At 44.1% G+C, this 21498-nt stretch overlaps 1 protein-coding gene across 4 annotated transcripts in view; it reads left to right on the top strand.

Moving 5' to 3' along the window:
• The window catches only part of LOC119162968 (STING ER exit protein), a 169168-nt gene that overhangs the window by 85783 nt on the left and 61887 nt on the right, over positions 1-21498 (top strand). Inside the window, exon 3 of one of the 4 annotated variants that reach the window (XM_075884528.1) lies at positions 232-17697. The exons of the other annotated variants lie outside the window; for them this stretch is intronic. Coding sequence (XP_075740643.1) covers positions 1075-2073 — 999 coding nt within the window. The 5' untranslated portion in view covers positions 232-1074 and the 3' untranslated portion in view covers positions 2074-17697. Of the gene's footprint in view, positions 1-231; positions 17698-21498 lie in introns of those variants that run through there. 4 annotated transcript variants of the gene reach the window in all.

Genomic DNA, 21498 nt, shown 5'->3' with positions numbered 1-21498 from the left:
GAATCGACATTGCACCCCAGTACACAGACACGAACCCATAGAAGCCACCTCTGGGCTCATTATTGCAAATTAATAATAATTGTTGGGGTTTAACATCCCAAAACCATGATATGATTATCAGAGGTGCCATAGTGAAAGGCTCCAGAAATTTCGACCACCTGAGGTTCTTTAACATGCATTTAAATCAAAGTACACGGGCATCAAGCATTTTTGCCTCCATGAAAATTGCAGCCGCCGCGGCCTGGATTCAATCTCGCAACCTGCTGGTTAGCAGCCAAGTGCCTTACCCACAAGACCACTGCGGTGGGTTCAACTGCGGTAGGTCAACCGTTCAACCCCTCATACTGCTGACATGCATTCATATCAGCAGTATTAGCTTTTATGTGAAAATATATGACTGTACTTATGCTCCAAAACACTTTCATTTACATTCTAGAGTGACTGCAATAAAAATTAAAAGTAATCAGTAATTTGCATTTGCTTGTGCTTATTCTGTCATGACCCCATGAGCATCGATTGCAGCTTTCCCAAGAGCTCTAGTACAGTGTCCAAATTGTCATCTGCCAAGAAAGGTTGTAGTTTTGGTGATTTGCATCTCTAGTAAATTTGCTTTGGTTTTGAAACTGATTTTGATCACTGCAGACAGACTTCTAAGGGAATTGATGAAAACGGGCTCCAAGTTTGAATAGAATGAGCTTTTACTACATTGTTGTTTGTATAAAATTTATAAGCACCTGTTTAATTTAACTTGAGAGACAGTTTACTACACTGTTGTGTGCATGTGTGTGTGTGCGTGCTCTCCTTCAGGGGCCTCTTCCAATGAGGTAGACTTTTAAGCTCTGATGTGGCTACGATAAGGCTAATATCACCAATTTCATAAATCACTTGTGCTACTTGTGTGTGTGTGTGTGTGTGTGTGTGTGTGTGTGTGTGTGTGTGTGTGTGTGTGTGTGTGTGTGTGTGTGTGTGTGTGTGAGAGAGAGATAGAGAGAGAGAGAGAGAGAGAAAGTTGTGTCACCATCTGTTTCTGGAATTTACATAGTTCTGAGTGGGCACGGGAACAGTGCGCTTTGCATGGCTTCTAACCACCGGTTTTTCATCATGCAGAATCTGCTTACGCTCCTGATAGCGTGGTCGTCAGGGGCACACGTGTGTTCGTGGGAGATAGTGATGAAGTTGCCACCCTCGTACGGACCGGACAACAGGGTTGGCGATGAAATTTTCTACAATTTCACTGCGACAGATGGACTCTACTTCGGGTTCCCAGCCGCATCGACATCGCCAACACCTCCCATGGTCTATTTAAGCACACGGCGCATCGATTTGCCTTTCAGTGGGCACGGAAACAGTGCGTTTTACATGGCTTCTAACCACCGGTTTTTCATCATGCAGAATCTGCTGACGCTCCTGATAGCGTGGTCGGCGGCGGCACACGTGTGTTCGTGGGAGATAGTGATGAAGTTGCCACCCTCGTACGGACCGGACAACAGGGTTGGCGATGAACTTTTCTACAATTTCACTGCGACAGATGGACTCTACTTCGGGTTCCCAGCCGCATCGACGTCGCCAACACCTCCCGTGGTCTATTTAAGCACACGGCGCATCGATTTGCCTTTCAGTGGGCACGGAAACAGTGCGCTTTGCATGGCTTCTAACCACCGGTTTTTCATCATGCAAGTGTGTACAAGGTTTTCTCTATACGCTGAAAAATCGGACGACCCGTTCTTGCTACTGTTTCCGTGCCCAAAAGTGCTGTACAAAGTTGTATGCGACTGTTTTTCCATGATTTTTTCGCTCCTACGATCTGGAGATGTTGAAACTAACCCGGGACCTAACACGCGTTCTGAAAACCTACTTGATATTGATTCGTTACCAGAAAATCCCGCCGAGCATATGAAAGGGATGTTTAAACTACTCAAAGATATACACAGCCGTTCACTCCAAAGTTCGAAAGTGCAAACCGAACTAGCTGCTGACGTTAAAGCAATTAAAAACGGGCAAAAAAACAGAAACAAAAATAACCGGCATACAAAAAAGACTAGACCAACTCGAGGAAAAATCGAAGGACCTTGATCAACTTGGCAAAGATTTATCAGAAATACATGCGTCGATACCTGGTCTAACGCACCGAAGTAATAACTATCAAACACGCTTTGATGAGATTGAGGACAGATCTAGGCGTGACAACCTAATCTTTCATGGTATAGCTGACGCTAAAGAAATCTGGAACGAAACTGAAGCTAAGCTATCAGCAGCGATAAATGAAGTACTTGAATCTTTCTGCACAGAGTCAATTGATCGCGCACACCGACTTGGCCTGTTTGCACCTGCCAAATGCCGCCCCATAATAGCCAAATTTTCCAACTACAAGACCAGAGAAAAAGTTTTGCCACTTCGTAACCAGCTGAAACAAAAGAACATTTCAGTGACGGAAGATTTTTGTCAATGTACCCGCACTTCTTGCCAAAAACTAATTGTTTTGCAAAGAGCTATCCTGGGCGCCCACAGTCTAAACTGCGCTACAACAAATTGCTCATGAATAATAAACGTTTCTACTACAACTTTGAACTTGATCGCGTTGAAGAAATACGATCGCGTGGCAACCAATCAGGTCGCGGATACTCCACTGCATGAAATGCCTCACAATAGGGAGAAAGGAGGGGTGGTGGCATATCATCGCATTGTAAATCGCATCCGGTATCTGTATTCTTTGCTAACGCCAGAAGTGTTCTCAATAAACTTTGTGCCCTCTCATCCATTATAGATACATGCGATGCGAAAATAGTAGCTTTAACTGAAACGTGGCTTTCCGCACAAACAACAGACTCAGAAATATATCACGAGGCAAACAACTTTATGGTATATCGCTGCGACCGCACGGAGCACAGAGGAGGAGGCATACTACTTGCGGTCTCGAAGGACATACCATCATCACCAATTCAAGTTAATAGTTTACTAGAAATAACCTGGGCTTTACTATCTTTGGGTAGCTGTAAACTGGTTCTAGGTACCTGCTACAGATCACCTTCCTCACCATCCACATTTGTTAATGAACTGCATGACTCCATCAACATAGTAAGCTCTAGTTTCCCTTCTTTACCTATGTTTTTACTCGGAGATTTTAACTTTCCCAACATAACGTGGAACACAGTGCCGATACGTATTTCCCCCTTTTCCCAGCAGAGTGAAGATTTTCTGAATACATGCTCTGTTTATTGCTTGAATCAGTTAGTAACTCAAGCCACAAGAATTACAAGTAATACAGCAAGCACTCTCGACCTAATACTGGCAACGCATCCTGACCTTGTCTCCGACATTACATACTTACCAGGAATCGGCGACCACATCTCGCTAAACTTTGTCATCAATATTAGCCCTAGTAAAAAGACTAAACAGCAGAAACGCATACGACACTACCGGAAAGCTAACTTCGAAGCAATAAATAATGAGCTAACTCACTTTTACGATGGCTTTGTTAGAGAATTTGAATCTCGTTCCGTTCAATCTAACTGGGATCTGTTCGCATGCACAGTCCATAAATTGATAGAGAAGTACATCCCTAATCGCACACTCATTTCCAATCCCCAAGCGCCGTGGTATTCCAGTCATCTAAAACGCCTATCTAATCGGAAAAAGCGTTTCTTTCGTTTAGCTAAAAGCTCGCCTTCATCTTCGCGCTGGACAATTTACAAATCGCTGCAAACGCCTACTTAAGAGCTCTAAAAACTGCAAAAAACAACTACCTAACTAGAACACTACCTGAAACTCTGAAAAATAACCCTAGAAAGTTTTGGCAAATGATCAACCCAACCACTAACAACACTATATCACTAGAAGATTCATCTGGAAATAATATCCCCGTTAACATGTGCGCATCAGCTATTAATGATTCATTTTCAAGCCAGTACTCTGAATCCGCCAACATCATACTCCCTTATGCGCACCACTATAATTACATGCCCATGGATCCAGTAGTTATTGAGGTACCTGGAATATTGAAACTAATAGATAAGTTACCATTCCACTCCGCTCCTGGCTATGATGGCATTAATAGCAAATTTCTTAAAAGCACTAACGTAGTTAGTTCAATGATACTAAGTCAAATATTTCAACAATCATTGAGTACTTGTCAACTTCCAAAGGAATGGAAAATAGGGAAGGTAGTTCCAATCTATAAATCTGGCCCCAGAAACTCTCCTCTTAATTACCGACCCATATCACTAACAAGTAATTGTTGCAAATTATTAGAACATGTAATCTGCTCGAACCTTGCTAACTTTCTAGAGTCAAACACATACTTTGCTAAAGCGCAACACGGTTTTAGAAAACAGTACTCCTGCGAGACACAGCTAGCTTCGTTTACTCATAATCTGCATCAAATCCTGGATCAATCATCTTGCGCTGACAGTATTTTTTTTGGATTTTAGCAAAGCATTTGACAAGGTTTGCCATAAATTACTGCTCTTAAAACTAAGCTTGCTAAATATCGAAACTAACCTTCTTAAATGGATAGAACATTTTCTCTCTGATCGTTTCCAATTCCTTACTGCTAACGACCATCATTCACCACTCACTGAAGTACGATCCGGTGTGCCTCAAGGTTCAGTGTTGGGACCTTTATTATTTCTTGTATATATTAATGATCTAACTTCTTCAATAACTTCTAACATACATCTGTTCGCAGGTGACTGTGTTATTTACCGCGAAATTACCAATGTTGATGATACTAAAACACTTCAAATTGACCTAAATAATATAGCTAATTGGTGTAATATCTGGTTAATGGAACTTACTATTAAGAAATGTAAATTAATGCACATATCAAGAAATAACTCTAATCATAACACCTACCACTTAAACAATGTTCCTTTAGATTCCGTCTTGTCTTATAAATATCTTGGCGTGCACATCACAAATAACTTAAGTTGGACAACTCATGTAGAGTACGTGATTAACAATGCTAATCGCATGCTCGGCTACTTACGACGTAACTTCTCCAAAGCATCCTCTTCCTTGAAACTAGTACTCTATAAGTCTCTCATATGCCCCGAACTCGAATATGCATCCGCCATATGGGATCCCAGTCATGCTAATCTCATCACCTCTCTTAAACTAGTACAAAATAACTCTGCTAAGTTCATCCTCTCCAACTACAACCGCACTGCAAGTATGACTTCAATGAAAAATAATTTATCACTTATTCCATTGGCTCACCGACGAAAAATCGCCCGTCTTTCACTGTTTCATAAAATTTTCTATCACTCTACACTTCATAATGACCTGATACTCCAACCTCTGTACATCTCAAACCGTGTTGATCATCGCAATAAGGTAGGAATCGCATCACGTCACACTAGGTCTTTCTTTCAGTCATTTATTCCCCGCACATCTCATGATTGGAACCGCCTTCCCTCGAATGTCGCAACCATCACTGACTTCAAACTTTTTCAAGAAACATTAGCTAACATTGTATAACCAAGAAAATCTGTTACCTATGCTTATTGCTTCTGTTTTTGTATATTTGGAAATAACTATTTTTTATACATTCTGCAGAAATGTTAATATTGTCACAATGCAGAAACAGCAGCAGACGAATCCAGGAAACTCACTTTAATTGAACCAGAACACTGGCAAACTGATCGGAAGAGAACCTCGTCTTCTTCTCTCACTGCGCGTGTTCTTCGTTGTTCTCTTGGTGCTGCATATTCAATGTGGCATTTGCCCCCCTCCAGAGAGCAGCGTCCCGATGCTCTTCTACAAAAGACAGTGTAGTAGATGTATGGTGTAAATCAGTCCGAAAAGTAGGGCTTCATTCGCACAAGGTGCACGATTTCTGGTTTTTGCTGGCGAGTTGTCGAGGGGCTGTCAGGAACGACCACGTAATTAACGTCGCTCAGGCGTTGTAAAACTGTGTAGGGGCCAAAATACTTCTTCAGCAATTTTTCAGACAGTCCCCGGCGGCGGATAGGACTCCATACCCAGACTTTGTCGCCGGCCCGATAGACGACATGTCGGTGTCGCAGATTATAACGTTGGGCGTCATAATTTTGCTGCTAGGTGATTCGGACGCGCGCAAGCTGCCTCGCTTCTTCTGCTTGTTGGGTAAAAGATACAGCATCCAAATTGATGTCATTGCAGTCGTGCAGTAACATGGCGTCAAGCATCGTCGTCACTTCACGGCCATGAAGGAGACTGAACGGCGTTCTTCGTGTAGTTTCTTGCTGCGCTGTATTATAGGCGAACATGATGTATGGTAGAATGTCGTCCCAGTCCTTGTGATCCACGTCAACGTACATACTCAACATGTCGGCAATAGTCTTGTTGAGGCGTTCTGTTAAGCCGTTGGTTTGTGGATGATAGGAAGTGGTTTTCCGATGGGCTGTTCCACTGAGCTCAAGCACTGTCTTCAGGAGCACGGCCGTGAAAGCGGCACCTCGATCCGTTATTATGATTGTTGGAGCACCGTGCCTCAGGACGATATTTTCAACGAAGAATCGTGCGGTTTCAACGGCGGTGCCACTTGACAAAGCTTTTGTTTCCGCATAGCGCGTAAGATAATCAATGGCGACTCATTACCCACTTGTTGCCAGCATGGGAAGTCGGATATGTCAGTGGGCACGTCGGCTGGTCATCTTGTAGCACCATGTTCAAGCCGCTTCTTTTCTACGTGCAGATACTCCTGTGCGGTGCAACAGCAATGGCCAGCGCACATGAAGATGCGACCAACTTTGTCATCGAAGTACGTTATGCTACTTCCGCGCAAGCGCCAGCCATCATCAACGAGGGTTGGGCAACGCTGCTTTCAGCGCCATCAACGTCAACTCAAGTGGATAAAAGACGCCCCTCATCCCCGGATTCTTTCAGTGGGCACGTCGGCTGGTCATCTTGTCGCACCATGTTCAAGCCGCTTCTTTTCTACGTGCAGATACTCCTGTGCGGTGCAACAGCAATGGCCAGCGCACATCAAGATGCGACCAACTTTGTCATCGAAGTACGTAATGCTACTTTCGCGCAAGCGCCAGCCATCATCGACGAGGGTTGGGCAACGCTGCTTCCAGCGCCATCAACGTCAACTCAAGTGGATAAAAGACGCCCCCCATCCCCGGATTCTTTCAGTGGGCGCGTCGGCTGGTCATATTGTAGCACCACGTTCAAGCCGCTTCTTTTCTACGGGCAGGTTAGTAACAAAGTATCATCTGTTAAAACTAGCAATCGTTATTTCGTCCAGCTGACGTGCCCATGTAGCTTGTATACCTTGTATTGTAACATTAAGCAAGTGTTCTTGTCCCTACTGATGCTATGCGGGGACGTTGAATCCAATCCAGGACCCTCCACTGCGGAATTGTTGTCACAGTTGATTGAAGGTCAAAACAACATTCAAAAAAAGGCTTGATGATATTGAGCTGAAATTAAAAACTGTGGAGGAAACTTCTGAGATAATAAAAGGATTCAGCGATAAACTTCACAGCCTGGAAAATACAGTTCAACACTTAGAACGTAAGCTCGTTGATTTGGAGGACAGAAGCAGGCGTAACAACCTTGTTGTGTTCGGCATACCGGAAAAGAATGATGACGCCTCTGACGACCTCATGGATAGTGTAGTGTGCAGTGTGTTCAGGCATGCTTTAGACGTGAACGTAAACTCAGTCCAGTGAATTCATAGGCTAGGGTGAAGGCATCATGGTAAAAAACGGTCAGTGATCGTGAAGTTTTTCGACCACAGGGAAAAAGGTAACATTCTCAAAAGTTGCTTCAAATTAAAAGGGAAGGGAATCTCAGTCTTGGAGGATTTCTCTGCAAGCACTCGGCACGTCAGAAAGTTTCTATGGAATAGCACTTCAGATATTAGGAAATCGGGCGCAAAGGTTAAACTTGTACATGACAAAATTAAGATTGACAATCGACTGCTAACATTAGATGAAGTCCAGCGTGAAATGGTCTCTGCGAGCAGACCGCTTACCAGAGCAACTCGCAACAAATGAAACGACAAGAACGGGGGTCTTTTCTGATGCTTAAATAGTAACGCCCGTTGTATTCTAGCAAAAAGCGACGATTTAGACAGTGTTGTGTTAACGTATCACCCTCATCTTTTGATAATTACTGAAACCTGGCTTCGCACCGACGTTAGTGACGATGAGATCACGCCCCAGGGTTACCTCATCTATCGCAAAGATAGGAGTAGTCGAGGCGATGGAGTTGCAATCATATTTAAGGAAACCTTACAAGTTGAAAGATTAGCCGATATACCAGATTTTGAATGCGTAATTGTGAAAGTAGATACAGGCGATCTTAAGTTCATAGTCGGCGCTTTTTACCGCCCCCCAGGTACAGATGAAGCATTCTTTGATAAGCTTAATGAATTTCTTTGCATGGTCCACAGTTGCTCTAGTAATATAATAGTTGGCGGTGATTTCAACGTTCCCTCAGTTATATGGGATACTGATTTTCCTGTACCGTCTTCAAATGCAGCGAAACGTTTAGTCGATATAGTCCTTTTTCATGATTTAACTCAACTAGTTAAGCAACCAACCCGCTTACAGAATGCTACTGCTACAATTCTGGATCTTTTTTTCGTTAGCAACAGCATGCTGCGTCGTGTGGCAGACACCGATGTGCTTGATGGAATAGCTGATCACAAATTGGTTTACATGTGCATTAATTTTAATGACGTTTCAAAAGGCAAGAGGGAAGAACGCGTGGTGTCTGTCTTCTCGCGCGCAAAAAGACGTAGAAATACTGGACACATTAGACTTACAATTTTCTCGATTCACTTTACTTTCTGAATGTGGTACTTGTACTGTTAACAACCTTTGGTGTTTCTTCAAAAACCTTGTGTTGCAGTGCGTTCATGACTTTGTGCCAGAAAAAGTGAAAATAATAAAAAATTTTAGCCCATGGATTACTATGCCAGTTGTTCATTTGGGGCGAAAGGCAAACAGGATAAGAAAACAGCATCGTCAGAACCCCACTCCGTCCACCATGCTTAAACTCAGTAACGTGCGTAAAGAATTAAAAGACAGTATCAAGGAAGCAAAATATCAGTACTATAACGTCACTTTAGAAAACTTCTTGCTGTCATCCCCAGCGAAATTCTGGCAGCATTTTGCCCCAAACAAGAAGCGTTTTCATAATATATGTGTAAATGAGACTATCGTAACTAATAAAGAAACAATTGCAGAATCATTTAACACGTTTTTTTGTTCAGTGTTTACTGATGACGATGGGAGAAGGCCATGTCCAAAAACGCTTCATGATATCCCACCAATAAGTGACCTTGCAATATCCGAGGAAGGAATCTTGTCTCTGCTTCTTAACATGGATCCCGAAAAGACGCCTGGTATTGATAGCATACCTAACGCGTTCTTTGTGAGGTATGCTGAATGGTGCTCGAAGTTTTTGTGCATCATTTTTCAGAAGTCACTGTCACAAGGCCTGTGTACATGGACGCGACGGGGGCGGGCTGAGTTGAGTGGCGGGTTCAGCTTACCTCGACGCGCCCGAGTTTATATGAACTCGCACGGACGAGTTGAGGTGAGCGGTGATCGCAGCGACGCTTTGCGTCGAGCCGAAAGCCCGTTTTCCGGTACCGGTTTCTGCTCCTCCAAGCCTGCGCTCTCGCCGCTGTGGGCTGCGGTTGTTTACGCAGTTGTCGCTCCGCCACCGCGATGGCTGTCTTGGTATTTTTTCTCAGTTTGTACCAGCTGTACTTTATGGTTGTGTTGGTGTCTTGGCTAACACTGCACAACGCGATGGCAGCAGTGGTTTTGTTGCGGCACAGCGCTCGCCGCAGGTGTATCCGCAGCCTGACGCACCGTCCCCTGCTCACCCCTGGCTGGTCTCTCCAGGAATTCGCCGTGATTCGTGGTTTGTAACGCCTTTCATTTGTGTACCTGATGCTGTGGAAAATCCTTTGAAGCCCTACACGCGAGTCATTTTTTTGCAATAGTTGTGGCTTGTCGCTAATACGAATAAAGCGGCGCCCTGAACCTCGTTAAAAATTATAAATTGAAAACAATAAGCAGTTTTTAAATGAAATTGACTAAAGACCCTCATCAATTGTTGGAACAAAGTGTACAGTTCCACCACAATTAAGTGCACCGTGTTCCTCTTGCCTCATACGCTCACCCTGTTTGGCTAATCTGATTTCTGTGGCTTTTGGACTGGACAGTGAGATCCTTACACGATGAATTTTCAATCTGAGGGCTTGTACTTTCAATTGGAATGCAATATACATTTTTGAGTAAAATTTCTATCGGCTTACGTAAAAATTCATACGGCCGCATACCATTTTGCCGTAATTTTACACCTCTATTTCTATTGTGCCTCGTTTATGCTTAAAAATGAAAGTAATTTGCTATTTTTTTATATTTACTTGCAGGATTGGAGCAAATCACTCAGTTTTTCTCTCGTTGACTAAAGCTAGCAACGTCGTTATTTCATCATCTGTCCACATGGGGCGTGGAGCCCGAGAGGATGTCATCGTGCCTAGCGCGCGCGTACCCGCCGACAGAGAAAGAGCAACGTCGGAGTGATGGGGACAGGGGAAGCGGAGACCGCGACGGGCGGTCACGAGCCGTCAACTCAGCGTGACCGGTTATACATGCCCTTTCTGAGCGCGGCGAGTTCGGTGAACCTACCCCCTGTCTCCGGGTCGACGGGACTCGCCGCGACGACTCTCCGCCCCGACGCGTCCGCTTATACATGGGGAGGGCGAGTCCAGAAAACCTGTTTATTTCGACTCAATGCGCCCTCGTCGGGTCAATGTAAACGGGCCTACAGCACGGGCTTCCAGATGACTGGAAATTCGGAAAAATTATCCCTATACCCAAATCACCTAACACTTCTCTCGTCTCTGCCTATAGACCAATTTCTCTGCTTTGCTCATGTGCGAAGGTATTAGAACATATTATATTCAAGCATCTCTCAGTTTTTCTCGAGGAAAATAATTTAATCAATGACCGACAACACGGCTTTTGAAAAGGATTCTCAACCATCACACAACTGTTGGAAACCGTTCATGACATTGCAGCTATTCTAGATAGTCAAGGCCAGATTGACATGGTTTTCCTAGACTTCGAAAAAGCATTTGATCGCGTGTCGCATCCCCCCCCCCCCCCCTTCTCTCGAAACTTCTCGCGAAACTTAAACCTATACTAAAAAACAGCACATTAACTTCATGGATTGAGGCCTACCTTTCTTGTCGAAATCAAATAGTTTCTATAGATAACGTCCAGTCTGATTCACGACCGGTGAAATCGGGGAATCCCTCAGGGCTCTGTGCTTGGGCCACTTCTTTTTTTAGTTTTTATAGACGACATCGCCAATGACATCCCGGTTTCTATCAAGTTATTTGCAGATGATTGCATTCTTTATCAGGAAATAAGTAGTGCAGACGACCAGGTTCTTTTAAACACAGCGTTAACAAAAATATCTTCGTGGTGTGCAGTGTGGCAAATGAAGATTAATGAAAAGAAAACGGTAGCTATGACCGTTACGCGCAAGCGGCTTCTTTTGAAACACTCGTATTCCATCAATGTTCAAAAACTATCGTTTGTTAAAACTTATAAATATTTGGGGGTTGTATTAAGTGCAGATTTCAAGTGGAATGAGCATGTTGCCTACATTGAAAAGAAAGCTTTACAGAAACTAGCATTTCTAAGACGTTCTTTGCACGAATCTACTCTAAAATTAAAATTAATTGCGTATAAAACTTTTATCCGTCCAATCCTCGAGTACTCATCTGTGGTTTGGGACCCTCATAGTCAAGTAAATATTAAAACACTTGAAATGATTCAAAGAAAAGCAATGCGATTTGTATATAATCGTTACAGTGCTCTTACGTCACCCAGTGAACTGTTAAAAAAAGCTGACTTGGATACATTGCAGGCAAGACGGCAACACGATCGATTAAAGTACATGTTTCTGCTTTACCACGACAAGCTACTCATAGACAAGCACGCGTACATAAAAATGGTTCACCGCCGATCAACTCGTTCCGAGCATCCAAAAAAACTGAAGGAATATTCCTGTCAAACAAAATCCTTTAAAAACTCATTTTTTCCGTGCACTGTCACTGATTGGAATGCTCTTTCTGCCGATCTGGTGAACTGCGAGACCGTTCAGTCGTTCGTGGAAAAACTTAAACACCAGCAACCCACTTGACTTTGATCTTTCTTTGCGCTTCGCCCTCTATTATTCCACCGCGCATCCTGAACAGGCTTCCATTTATGTTCCACTTTCTATCACTTTTTTCATATCAATGCGTTGTATTTTTGAAATGTTGCCGATTTTTGAACTGTTATATGAGGTTTGTTTTTTAGTTCTGGGTGTACAGATGTTTGTCATCATAGTTTTTTTTTGTACGTGTACGCGTAAACCACTACAATTGTGTAAGTACTAGCGTTTTACTTTGATGCACTAGTTGTTGATGATGTAGCTCTACGTGACGTGTTTCCTTTCCTGTTGTATCTTCATATGTTTCCTTTTTTGTATCACCCACCCCTGCCTAAGGCCTCATGTGTGAGGCTGGCAGTACTTCTGAAATAAATAAATAAATATGGTTCAAGGAGATCCATTCCAATTTGGGCAAAAGGTACCGTGGGCACTTGAATTGGTTGTAATAGTCCAGCTGGTTTTAACGGTGGCGATTTTCGTCGTTGGCAAACAAGGCACGTGCGTACGTAATGCTTCACAATAGCTGGAAGTCTTGGCCAGTAGTATTTTTGTTGGATTCTGGCCAGTGTGCTTGTGTATCCGAGATGACCAGACGTTGGCTCATCGTGGCAAGCACAAAGTATCTCCTCACGAAGTGACGTCGGAACGACAAGTAGGTGGGTGCTTCCTCTGGGAGAAAAGTTCTTCTTATAGAGAACACCACTACGTAAGCAGAATGACGGCAGGCTCCTTGGAAATCTTCTAGGGACGGTTGTTGTCCGGCCATTCAAAAATTCAATAAGAGAAAGCAACTCACTGTCTTCTTTCTGCTTGCACGAAATCGTAGTGGTGTCAACGACTCCTACAAACGCCATGCTGTCATCTTCTGTGTCATCGTCGCGCTTTATCGGTGACCTTGATAAGCAATCGGCGTCGGCGTGCTGCCGTCCGGACTTATACACGACCGTCATATCAAACTCTTGAAGGCGTAAGCTCCACCGTGCGAGCCGACCAGACGGGTCTTTCAAGTTGGTCAGCCAGCAGAGGGAATGATGGTCGCTGACTACGTGGAAGGAACGACCATAGAGGTACGGACGAAACTTTATAACCGCCCATACGACAGCAAGACACTCTTTTTCCGTTGTGGAGTAGTTGGACTCGGCGCGGGAAAGCGTCCTCCTAGCATATGCGATCACACGCTCGGCTGAGTCTTGCCACTGGACGAGTACTGCGCCTAAACCCACGTTGCTGGTATCTGTATGAACCATGGTAGGAGCACCCTCATCAAAGTGAGCAAGCACAGGCGGAGTCTGCAGGCGTTGTCGGAGATCGTCAAATGCCACCTGTTGATCGTCGCCCCATGTGAACGAAACGTCTTCTCTTGTGAGTCGTGTTAACGGCGAGGCAATGTGGGAGAAATTGGCAGTAAACCTTCGGTAGTATGCGCATAGGCCAAGGAAACGCCTGACTGCTTTCTTGTCTTTTGGTACCGGAAATTTTCTGACGGCCGCAATCTTATCGGGATCAGGTCGAACACCTTCATGGCTCACCACATGGCCTAAAAATTGAAGCTCCTTGAAACCGAAATGACACTTCTCGGGTTTCAGTGTCAGGCCGGCAGACCTTATTGCCCTGAATACCGATAGCAGCCTGCTCAGGTGTTCCTCAAATATTTTTGAAAAAACAATGACGTTGTCCAGATAGACCAGACATGTCTGCCACTTAAGGCCTGACGGAACGGTATCCATCAGTCTCTGAAATGTTGCGGGGGCTGAGCACAATTCAAATGGCAAGACTTTAAATTCATGAAGCCCGTCAGGCGTTACAAAAGCCGTTTTTTCTCTATCTCGCTCGTCGACCTCAATTTGCCAATACCCACCTTTGAGGTCCATTGACGAAAAGTAGCGTGCATACCTCAGCCTGTTGAGTGAATCATCGATGCGCGGTAATGGGTATACGTCTTTCTTTGTCACACGGTTCAGCTTGCGGTAGTCGACACAAAATCGCAAGCTTTTGTCTTTCTTTTTAACCAGCACTACCGGCGATGCCCAAGGACTTCTTGACGGCTGGATGACGTCATCATCGAGCATTTTCTTCACTTGTTCCTGGATTGCTTCACGCTCTTTCAATGCTATGCGGTATGGGTTCTGTCGTATTGGCCTTGCCATCTCCTCCGTTATTATCCGATGCTTCGTCAGTGGCGTTTAACTGACCCTCGAGGTCGATGAAAAACAGTCTTTGAACTGGTGAAGAAGATCTACTAGACGCTGTCTCTGCGCTGGTGACAAATCCGAGCTTACGTCGATAGGTGGTGGGGCTGACGTGGCTTGCGGCTCGTCCTGTTGTACTACACAGCACTCGCGGATTTCGGTGATCTCGTCGAAGTAGGCAACTGTAGTGCCTTGTGTAATGTGTCGTCGCTCGTTGGTAAAATTCGTCAACAGAACCTCTGCTTCACCGCACACAACATTGACGATACTTCTGGCAATTGCAACACCGCGAGAGAGTAGGAGCGTCAATGCTTGTTCAGCAATTCCTTCTCCAGTATTCTGCTCGCTGCATGTGACTGAAACAAGGCGGCACGATAACGGAGGTACGGTCACATCGTCAATGACTCGTAGGGATTTTCGGTGTAGCGCTGCGCTTTGATCTGCTGAAAAGGTCAGTACACCGTCCGGAATATTGATGATGGCACCATATTCACGCAAGAAATCCATCCCCAAGATTGCCTGTTTGCAACAATCAGAAAGGATAACAAAACTTGCGACGAATGATGCATCCCCTATATTCATTCTTGCGGTGCACTTTCCGGTAGGTGTGAGTAGCTGCCCTCCAGCTCCTCTAATCTGTGGTCCTGTCCATTCTATTCTAACCTTCCTGAGCGTGTCTGCTAGACTCTCACTCATTATTGAGAAGTCCGCGCCAGTGTCGACCAATGCCATGACGTCATGTCCGTCAATCGTAATTGCAACTTCGGCAGTAACAACCCCATCTTTCGTCGATTCATTGAAAATGTGTCTCTCTTCGTTTGGCAGTAATGGGGGATTTTCAGCACTTCGACGATTCGCAACCTTCCCCCCTGAGGTCGCTGCTTTTAGTTTCCCCGGCGTGGACTAGGAGATCTCACTCTTGGCACGTGAGTAGTGCTCTGTTTAGAGGTTGGAGAATAACGCCCAGGAGAGGGTGATCGCGACCGAAACCCAGGAGGAACGTCCCGCGGGGTCATGACACTCGTGTCGACGTCAGGTGTTCCGTTGAAATGGCGCCGAGGAACAGTGGAAGGAAACCCTTGGTACCCTGCGACGCGATACGGGCAATACCGAACGATGTGGCCTGCTTCCCCACAATGAAAACACAGGGGCCTATATTGAGGGGTACGCCAGATGTCAGTTTTGCGAAGTGGTGGCCGCCTCGGCATCGAAGTTTCTCTGTAGTACCAAGGCGCTGTCGGCGGATGTTGCCGGTGGTACTGATGTGGTGTCGGCACGTTCGCTGGCTGTTGGCGGACTACGTCTGCATAGCTTGCCCTGGGAGTGCTCGTATTCGGCTCAGGAAGCGAGAGCGCTTGCCTGATCTCCTGGAGTACAACTTCCGTTACTGAGGCGATCGCGCAGTCATTCGGTTTGGCGACGAGTTTCTTGACCTTTTCTTGTACGATTTCTCGTATTAGTTGGCGCAAAGAACCTTCGTCGGGTGTTGTTGCTGTGGTAGTGGCTGCCACGCTGATCGGTGCACTGTGGGTTGGGCGGTCATACTGGCGATAACGTAGATGCAGTGCACGTTCGATAGATGTCGACTCCTTGGAGAATTCATCCACACTTGTAAGCGGGTTTCGTACGAGACCAGCGAACAGCTGCTCCTTAACGCCCCGCATGAGGTGGCTAACCTTTTTGGCTTCGGGCATATTGGGATCTGCTCGAGGAAATAGCCGCGCCATGTCCTCAACAAACATGGTAACGGATTCATTTGGTTTCTGAATCCGTGACTCGAGGAGACGCTGTGCGATTTCTCATCTTTCAGTGCTCGCGAACGTGTCGAGGAACTTCTGCCGGAACTCGCCCCAAGACGACCACACGCGATTCGTGAACCATGTTCGGGCTCCGTCTTGAAGCGAAAAATAAACGTAGCCCAGTTTCTATGTGGTGTTCCAACCGTTAACATTCGCTGTGGGCTCGAATTCCTCGAGCCAGTCATGTGCATCCTCATATGCGTTTCCGTGGAAGTCAACCGGAAGTCGAGGGTTCAAAACAGTCACCTGTGTCGTGCTTGGGCTGGACATGTTGGGGCCAGTGCTTCCAGGCGCCGTCATGCTTTCTGGCACAGTCACGCTTTCCGGCAATGGACCGAACTCCGGGCTGAGGCCTAACAGGCGCCGGCTGCTGCGGTGAACGGGGGTGTCGATGCGCGGAAGTCTTTCTTGACCAGATGCGGGGCTGTTGTCAGGCGTCCCGAACATGTACCCAGCACGTCCACCAGTGTCACAATGCAGAAACAGCAGCAGTCGAATCCAGGAAACTCACTTTAATTGAACCAGAACACTGGCAAACTGATCGGAAGAGAACCTCGCTTTCTTCTCTCGCTGCGCGTGTTCTTCGTTGTTCTCTTGGTGCTGCATATTCAATGTGGCAATATTATCTGTATTGTTTTGTATTGTTTTATTTATATTTATTGTATTTTTATTTGTATTTATTACACTGTTTTATTTGTATTTTTCATGTATTTACCCACTCCCCTCTTTAATGCCTTTTTGGCCCTGAGGGTATTATAAATAAATAAATAAATAAATAAATAAATAAATAAATAAATAAATATAGCATGAAAATCACTTTTTGTGTTTACCCTTTAAATTATTCAGTGACGACAAAACGTGTCTGTTCTGCAATATGCGGATCGACAGTCATTTTTAAAGTATCTGTCACCTAGCTAGAATGTTTTTAAAAAGTAGTTTTTGAAATGTTTTGATTACTACTTAAAGAAATGCAGCAGAGTCATGGCTTCTTATTAGTTTTGAAAGATTTAAATGTGAAGTATAATGTGTCAATTAAGGGGGGGGGGGGGACCTGCAGTAGAAAACAAAATGCATACAGAAAACGCATACATAGGTAAACAAAATGCTGTAATAGCACATGCTTTAATATACTACAGCCAAACAATTTTTACAGTTACTGTTGACATAATTGCACTTGAAGCCAATGAGGGCTGGTTTTTTCTTACCCAGTTTTTTCCGACGCAACCAAAATCTTGCCCTTTACAGTTTTGACAGCTACAGTAGTTACTCCCAAAAGCATTTAGTTATTTTAGAAGCAGTATTTTTTGACTTGAAAGGTTCTGAACACCGATGTGCCTTTTTGTCCAGCACCGCTGACAATTTATAGCGATGCTGGTAGCCCTTCTAGTGACTTGTGCATGCTGTCATTGTTCTACTTTTGCTGGAGTTCCTGTAAATATACTTAATCACATTTATTCCGAGCTATACAACTATTTTTGAAAATAACAAGCCGTTAAAGTGAGACGATCTGGCTTTTTACAGCTTCCCTGTATTCATGCTGCGTTGCGTGCACTTGCACCCTAGGTTGCACCCTAGGCATCTGTGTCATGGATGGCTTGTCCTATCATCGTTACTCTCTCGACACACGAGCCAAGTCAAGTCACTGAAAACGTCACTGCAAGTAATTTCTGAGACAAAGTAGGTAGAAAACCACGTCACTCTAAAATTTTAGCGACTTGGAAACTGCGTGCACGGTTTCATGTGCACGTAAAAAAGTTCCTCAAGACACGCTGACGAGCACGAGATCATTACGTCTTGCAAAGGCAGTGCCACTTTATTGTGCACTACTAATCCAGGCCTATAAGTAAACTTTTAGGAAGCAATATCTTTTACTATAAACAAGCAATCAATATTTCAATACTAACAGTGAAATTGTTGATTGAATACACTAATTTACGGTCACCTGACAGGGCAGCTTGGATAATTGAAGTTTCTGCCACCAGGTGACGTCACAGGCTATTTTTGTGATTTTCAATGAAGAAATAAAAATGCTTCTATAACTATACTTGTCACGAGAAAAATAGGGTTTGTTTGAGTCAATATGAAGAACAATCTTTCCATCCATGCAGTCATCTTATTTCATGTTGTGGGGAGTTGTCGGCTTCCTTAAAGGAGCACTGACATCAAATTTACTCATGCCATGATTTTTGCATCAGCGAGTAGCTATAGACCCCATAACAGCAATTCCCGACCGAAAACGCAACCGAGGGACGGATAACTATCAATTTTATTGATTTACATCACTAGTATTTAGCACGATTCAAAACGGCAGGCAATCTCATCATTTTTAGCGCTGGGAGCACCAGTAGTGATGCTGGAGCAGTGGTACCAGCAGTAACACCAGCAGTGGCACCAGCAGTAGCGCGGTTTGAAGGTGACCTCACGGTCACCTCTAGATTGCGCTGTAGCTGACCACTTCTCCACAGAAAAGAGTGACGTCAGGCTCAGCTGCTCCGCAAACATTTCCTCTGCTTGGCGGACACATTCGGTCATGCCTTGTCACCTTCATTGCCATCTACGCAATACAAAGTGTCCACTCGGGTTAAATACGATAGTCTGGAGCTTGGAATCTCCGCGATTTGTAACGTCGTGAATTATTTTTGCTTCGATCGACCTTTTACAGAACAGCAATTTCAAAATGAACGCCGTTCCAAGCAGCACTGAAGAGGTACATGCTTCAGCCATGTTCGCTCGTGTGTCTCAGTTAGCTATATTGGTGTGTTATGGCGTGCACAGCGTTCAGTAATACGCAGGCGAGTCAAGGGAATATCGTTATTGGGAATGACCATCAGCGGAGATATAGAACACATTCCCTGCTTTCCAGGTTCTTCTTTGCGTCTCCAGGTGGCACATAGTCGTTTTGAAAGCATCAATTTCCAAAATTGTTACGATGAATTATATGAGAAATATAGAAAATAGTTCTTTATATCAAAACATCCTCTCTGTCAGCAGTTCCAAGAAGGTAAAGCTTTATAGCTAAACGTTTCTTCTTCCAAATGGCAGTACTTTAGCTCGCTGGAGATGGCGAGTGGCCTGCTGACCAAGTCTACTTTGAGGCAGACTGCTCAAGAACTCCTGCTCATTGCAGCTTTCATTAGTCAGTTGGCTGAAACCACGAATTAGAATCTCTGTCGATTCGTTTTCATTCTGGCTACTTAATTCTGAATTAAGTAATAAAGAGCCTATGCATTTTTTTTGTGTCATCCTCATTCTCTGGCACAAAAATTCTTGTCTGTTAAAACGAAATAACTATATATTCTGCTCCTGAAAACATCATTCTCGAAACGAGCTACATTTAACGATTTCAATCTTCACTGTGATTCATAATCCTTACAGAATTATCGGATAAATTGTACATCTACGCAATACACTCTAAAAAAATCTGGTGCTTTCAAATATATTGTAGATTGGCAGACCCGCAGTGCCACTTCATGTGGCAGATTTTACGCATTGTAAAACTCCAGCAAACACGTACCAAAGAAATGCCAACATGGTGTGAAAAAGGTCAATCGCAAGGAAATAAGGATCTGTACAGGCACAGCAGCTCGCGAATGCGTCAACTTGCGCCGCTACGCATGCATTTCACTAGGACAAAAACCCAGCCCACACAAACGTGCATGTAACCTTTTGATGCTTGAGTATGTAACCCAGGTGGTGAGAATAAGTAATTTTTTTTAGTGATACTTGTTTTCTTGAAGTCTTCTTATCACTTTCATATGCATATACTCCCGAAAAACAGGTAGAACATGCAGGCGCTGACTCAAGAGGGGAAGCATAGTAGAAGGGAGTTAAAACGTTGGAGCGAGCCATGAAGGAAGGAATAGACTGAGGAGAGATCGTTACGTTAAATTTTTTGAAGGCGGAAGTAGGAAAGAGTGTTTATTTTTATTTTATTTAGAAGAAACCTTACAGGCCATCAGGCACTGAGAAAGGGGGGCAATGATACAATAACAGGTGAAATACAACAGAAACCGCTCGAAAATACATTTAAAGCAACTGTACACTGAAAAAGAACACGATGATCTAGCAGATTAGTAAAACATCGTAAACAAGCAGAACCAAAATCAAACCAGATTAAGTACTCGGCTGCTGTCCCGCAGGTCGTGGGTTCAAATCCCGGCTGCGGCGGCTGCATTTACGATGGAGGCGGAAATGTTGTAGGCCCGTGTGCTCAGATTTGGGTGCACGTTGAAGAACCCCAGGTGGTCAATATTTCTGGAGCCCTCCACTACGGCGTCTCTCATAATCATATAGTGGTTTTGGGACGTTAAACCCCACATATCAAACCAGATTAAGTAAAATGTGTGTTCAGACGATCACGAAATATCTTATGATTGCTTATCGAAACAATTTCACCAGCTAGGTCATTCCAGTAAGATATGGCACGAGGTACAGCTGATAAAATGTATACCAGTCGTTTTACCAAAAATGAACTTGAAACTAAGATGATTATTTAGTCGTGTGGATGTGCGTGTGGACGTTTCGAGTGGTAATATACAAGGCTTATCAAAATAGATACACTCGTCAAGCAGACAAAGCAAAGCAATGTTGCGACGGATATCTAGGTGCTGTAAAAAAATATTGTGCTTAATCTGTGTTATGCTGGCGCACCGATCAAAATTCTGAGTGATATACCGGGCAGCCCTATTCTGTATGCCTTCAAGCGTGGTTATTAGATAGTCTTGGTATGGGGACCATATAGCACTTGCAAATTCTATTTGAGGGCATACAAATGTCAGGTAAGCTAGCTTACGAACGTCAGTAATTGAATTTCACAAGTTGCGCATCAAAAAGCCAAGTGTTTTCAATGCAGTAGCGCAAATATTGTGAATGTGCAAAGACCAAGAAAGGTTAGTAGTGAGGCTCACGCCAAGGTGTTTATAGTTGGTGGTAGAAGACAATGCCGTATTATTTAAGCTGTATGCAAATATGGAACTAGTGCACTTGTATGAGAACGATATAGTTTTACACTTAGAAGGGTTCAGAGACATTTTTCATTTGGTGCACCAGTGGGTAATAATGTGGAGGTCATGTTGCAGACTAATGTTATCATTAGTGGAATTAATTCCTCTGTAAACAATAGAATCGTTGGCAAATAGTTATATGTCGGAAGAAATGCTGGAGGGTAAGTCATTAATAAATATTAGGAAAAGTAAAGGCCCGAGAGAACTTCCTTGTGGAACACCAGACGTGACCTCAGTAATGGAAGAATCACAATTGTTAACAACTGTAAACTGATGACAAAGTGACAGAAAGTTTCTAAGACAGGATAGGGTCAGTGATTCTATACCTAAATT

The sequence above is a fragment of the Rhipicephalus microplus genome, unplaced genomic scaffold, assembly GCF_043290135.1.
Source record: "Rhipicephalus microplus isolate Deutch F79 unplaced genomic scaffold, USDA_Rmic scaffold_34, whole genome shotgun sequence".
NCBI lineage: Eukaryota > Metazoa > Arthropoda > Arachnida > Ixodida > Ixodidae > Rhipicephalus > Rhipicephalus microplus.
Note: the sequence above shows the minus strand (reverse complement) of the source record. Positions and strands in the feature narration are given on the sequence as shown.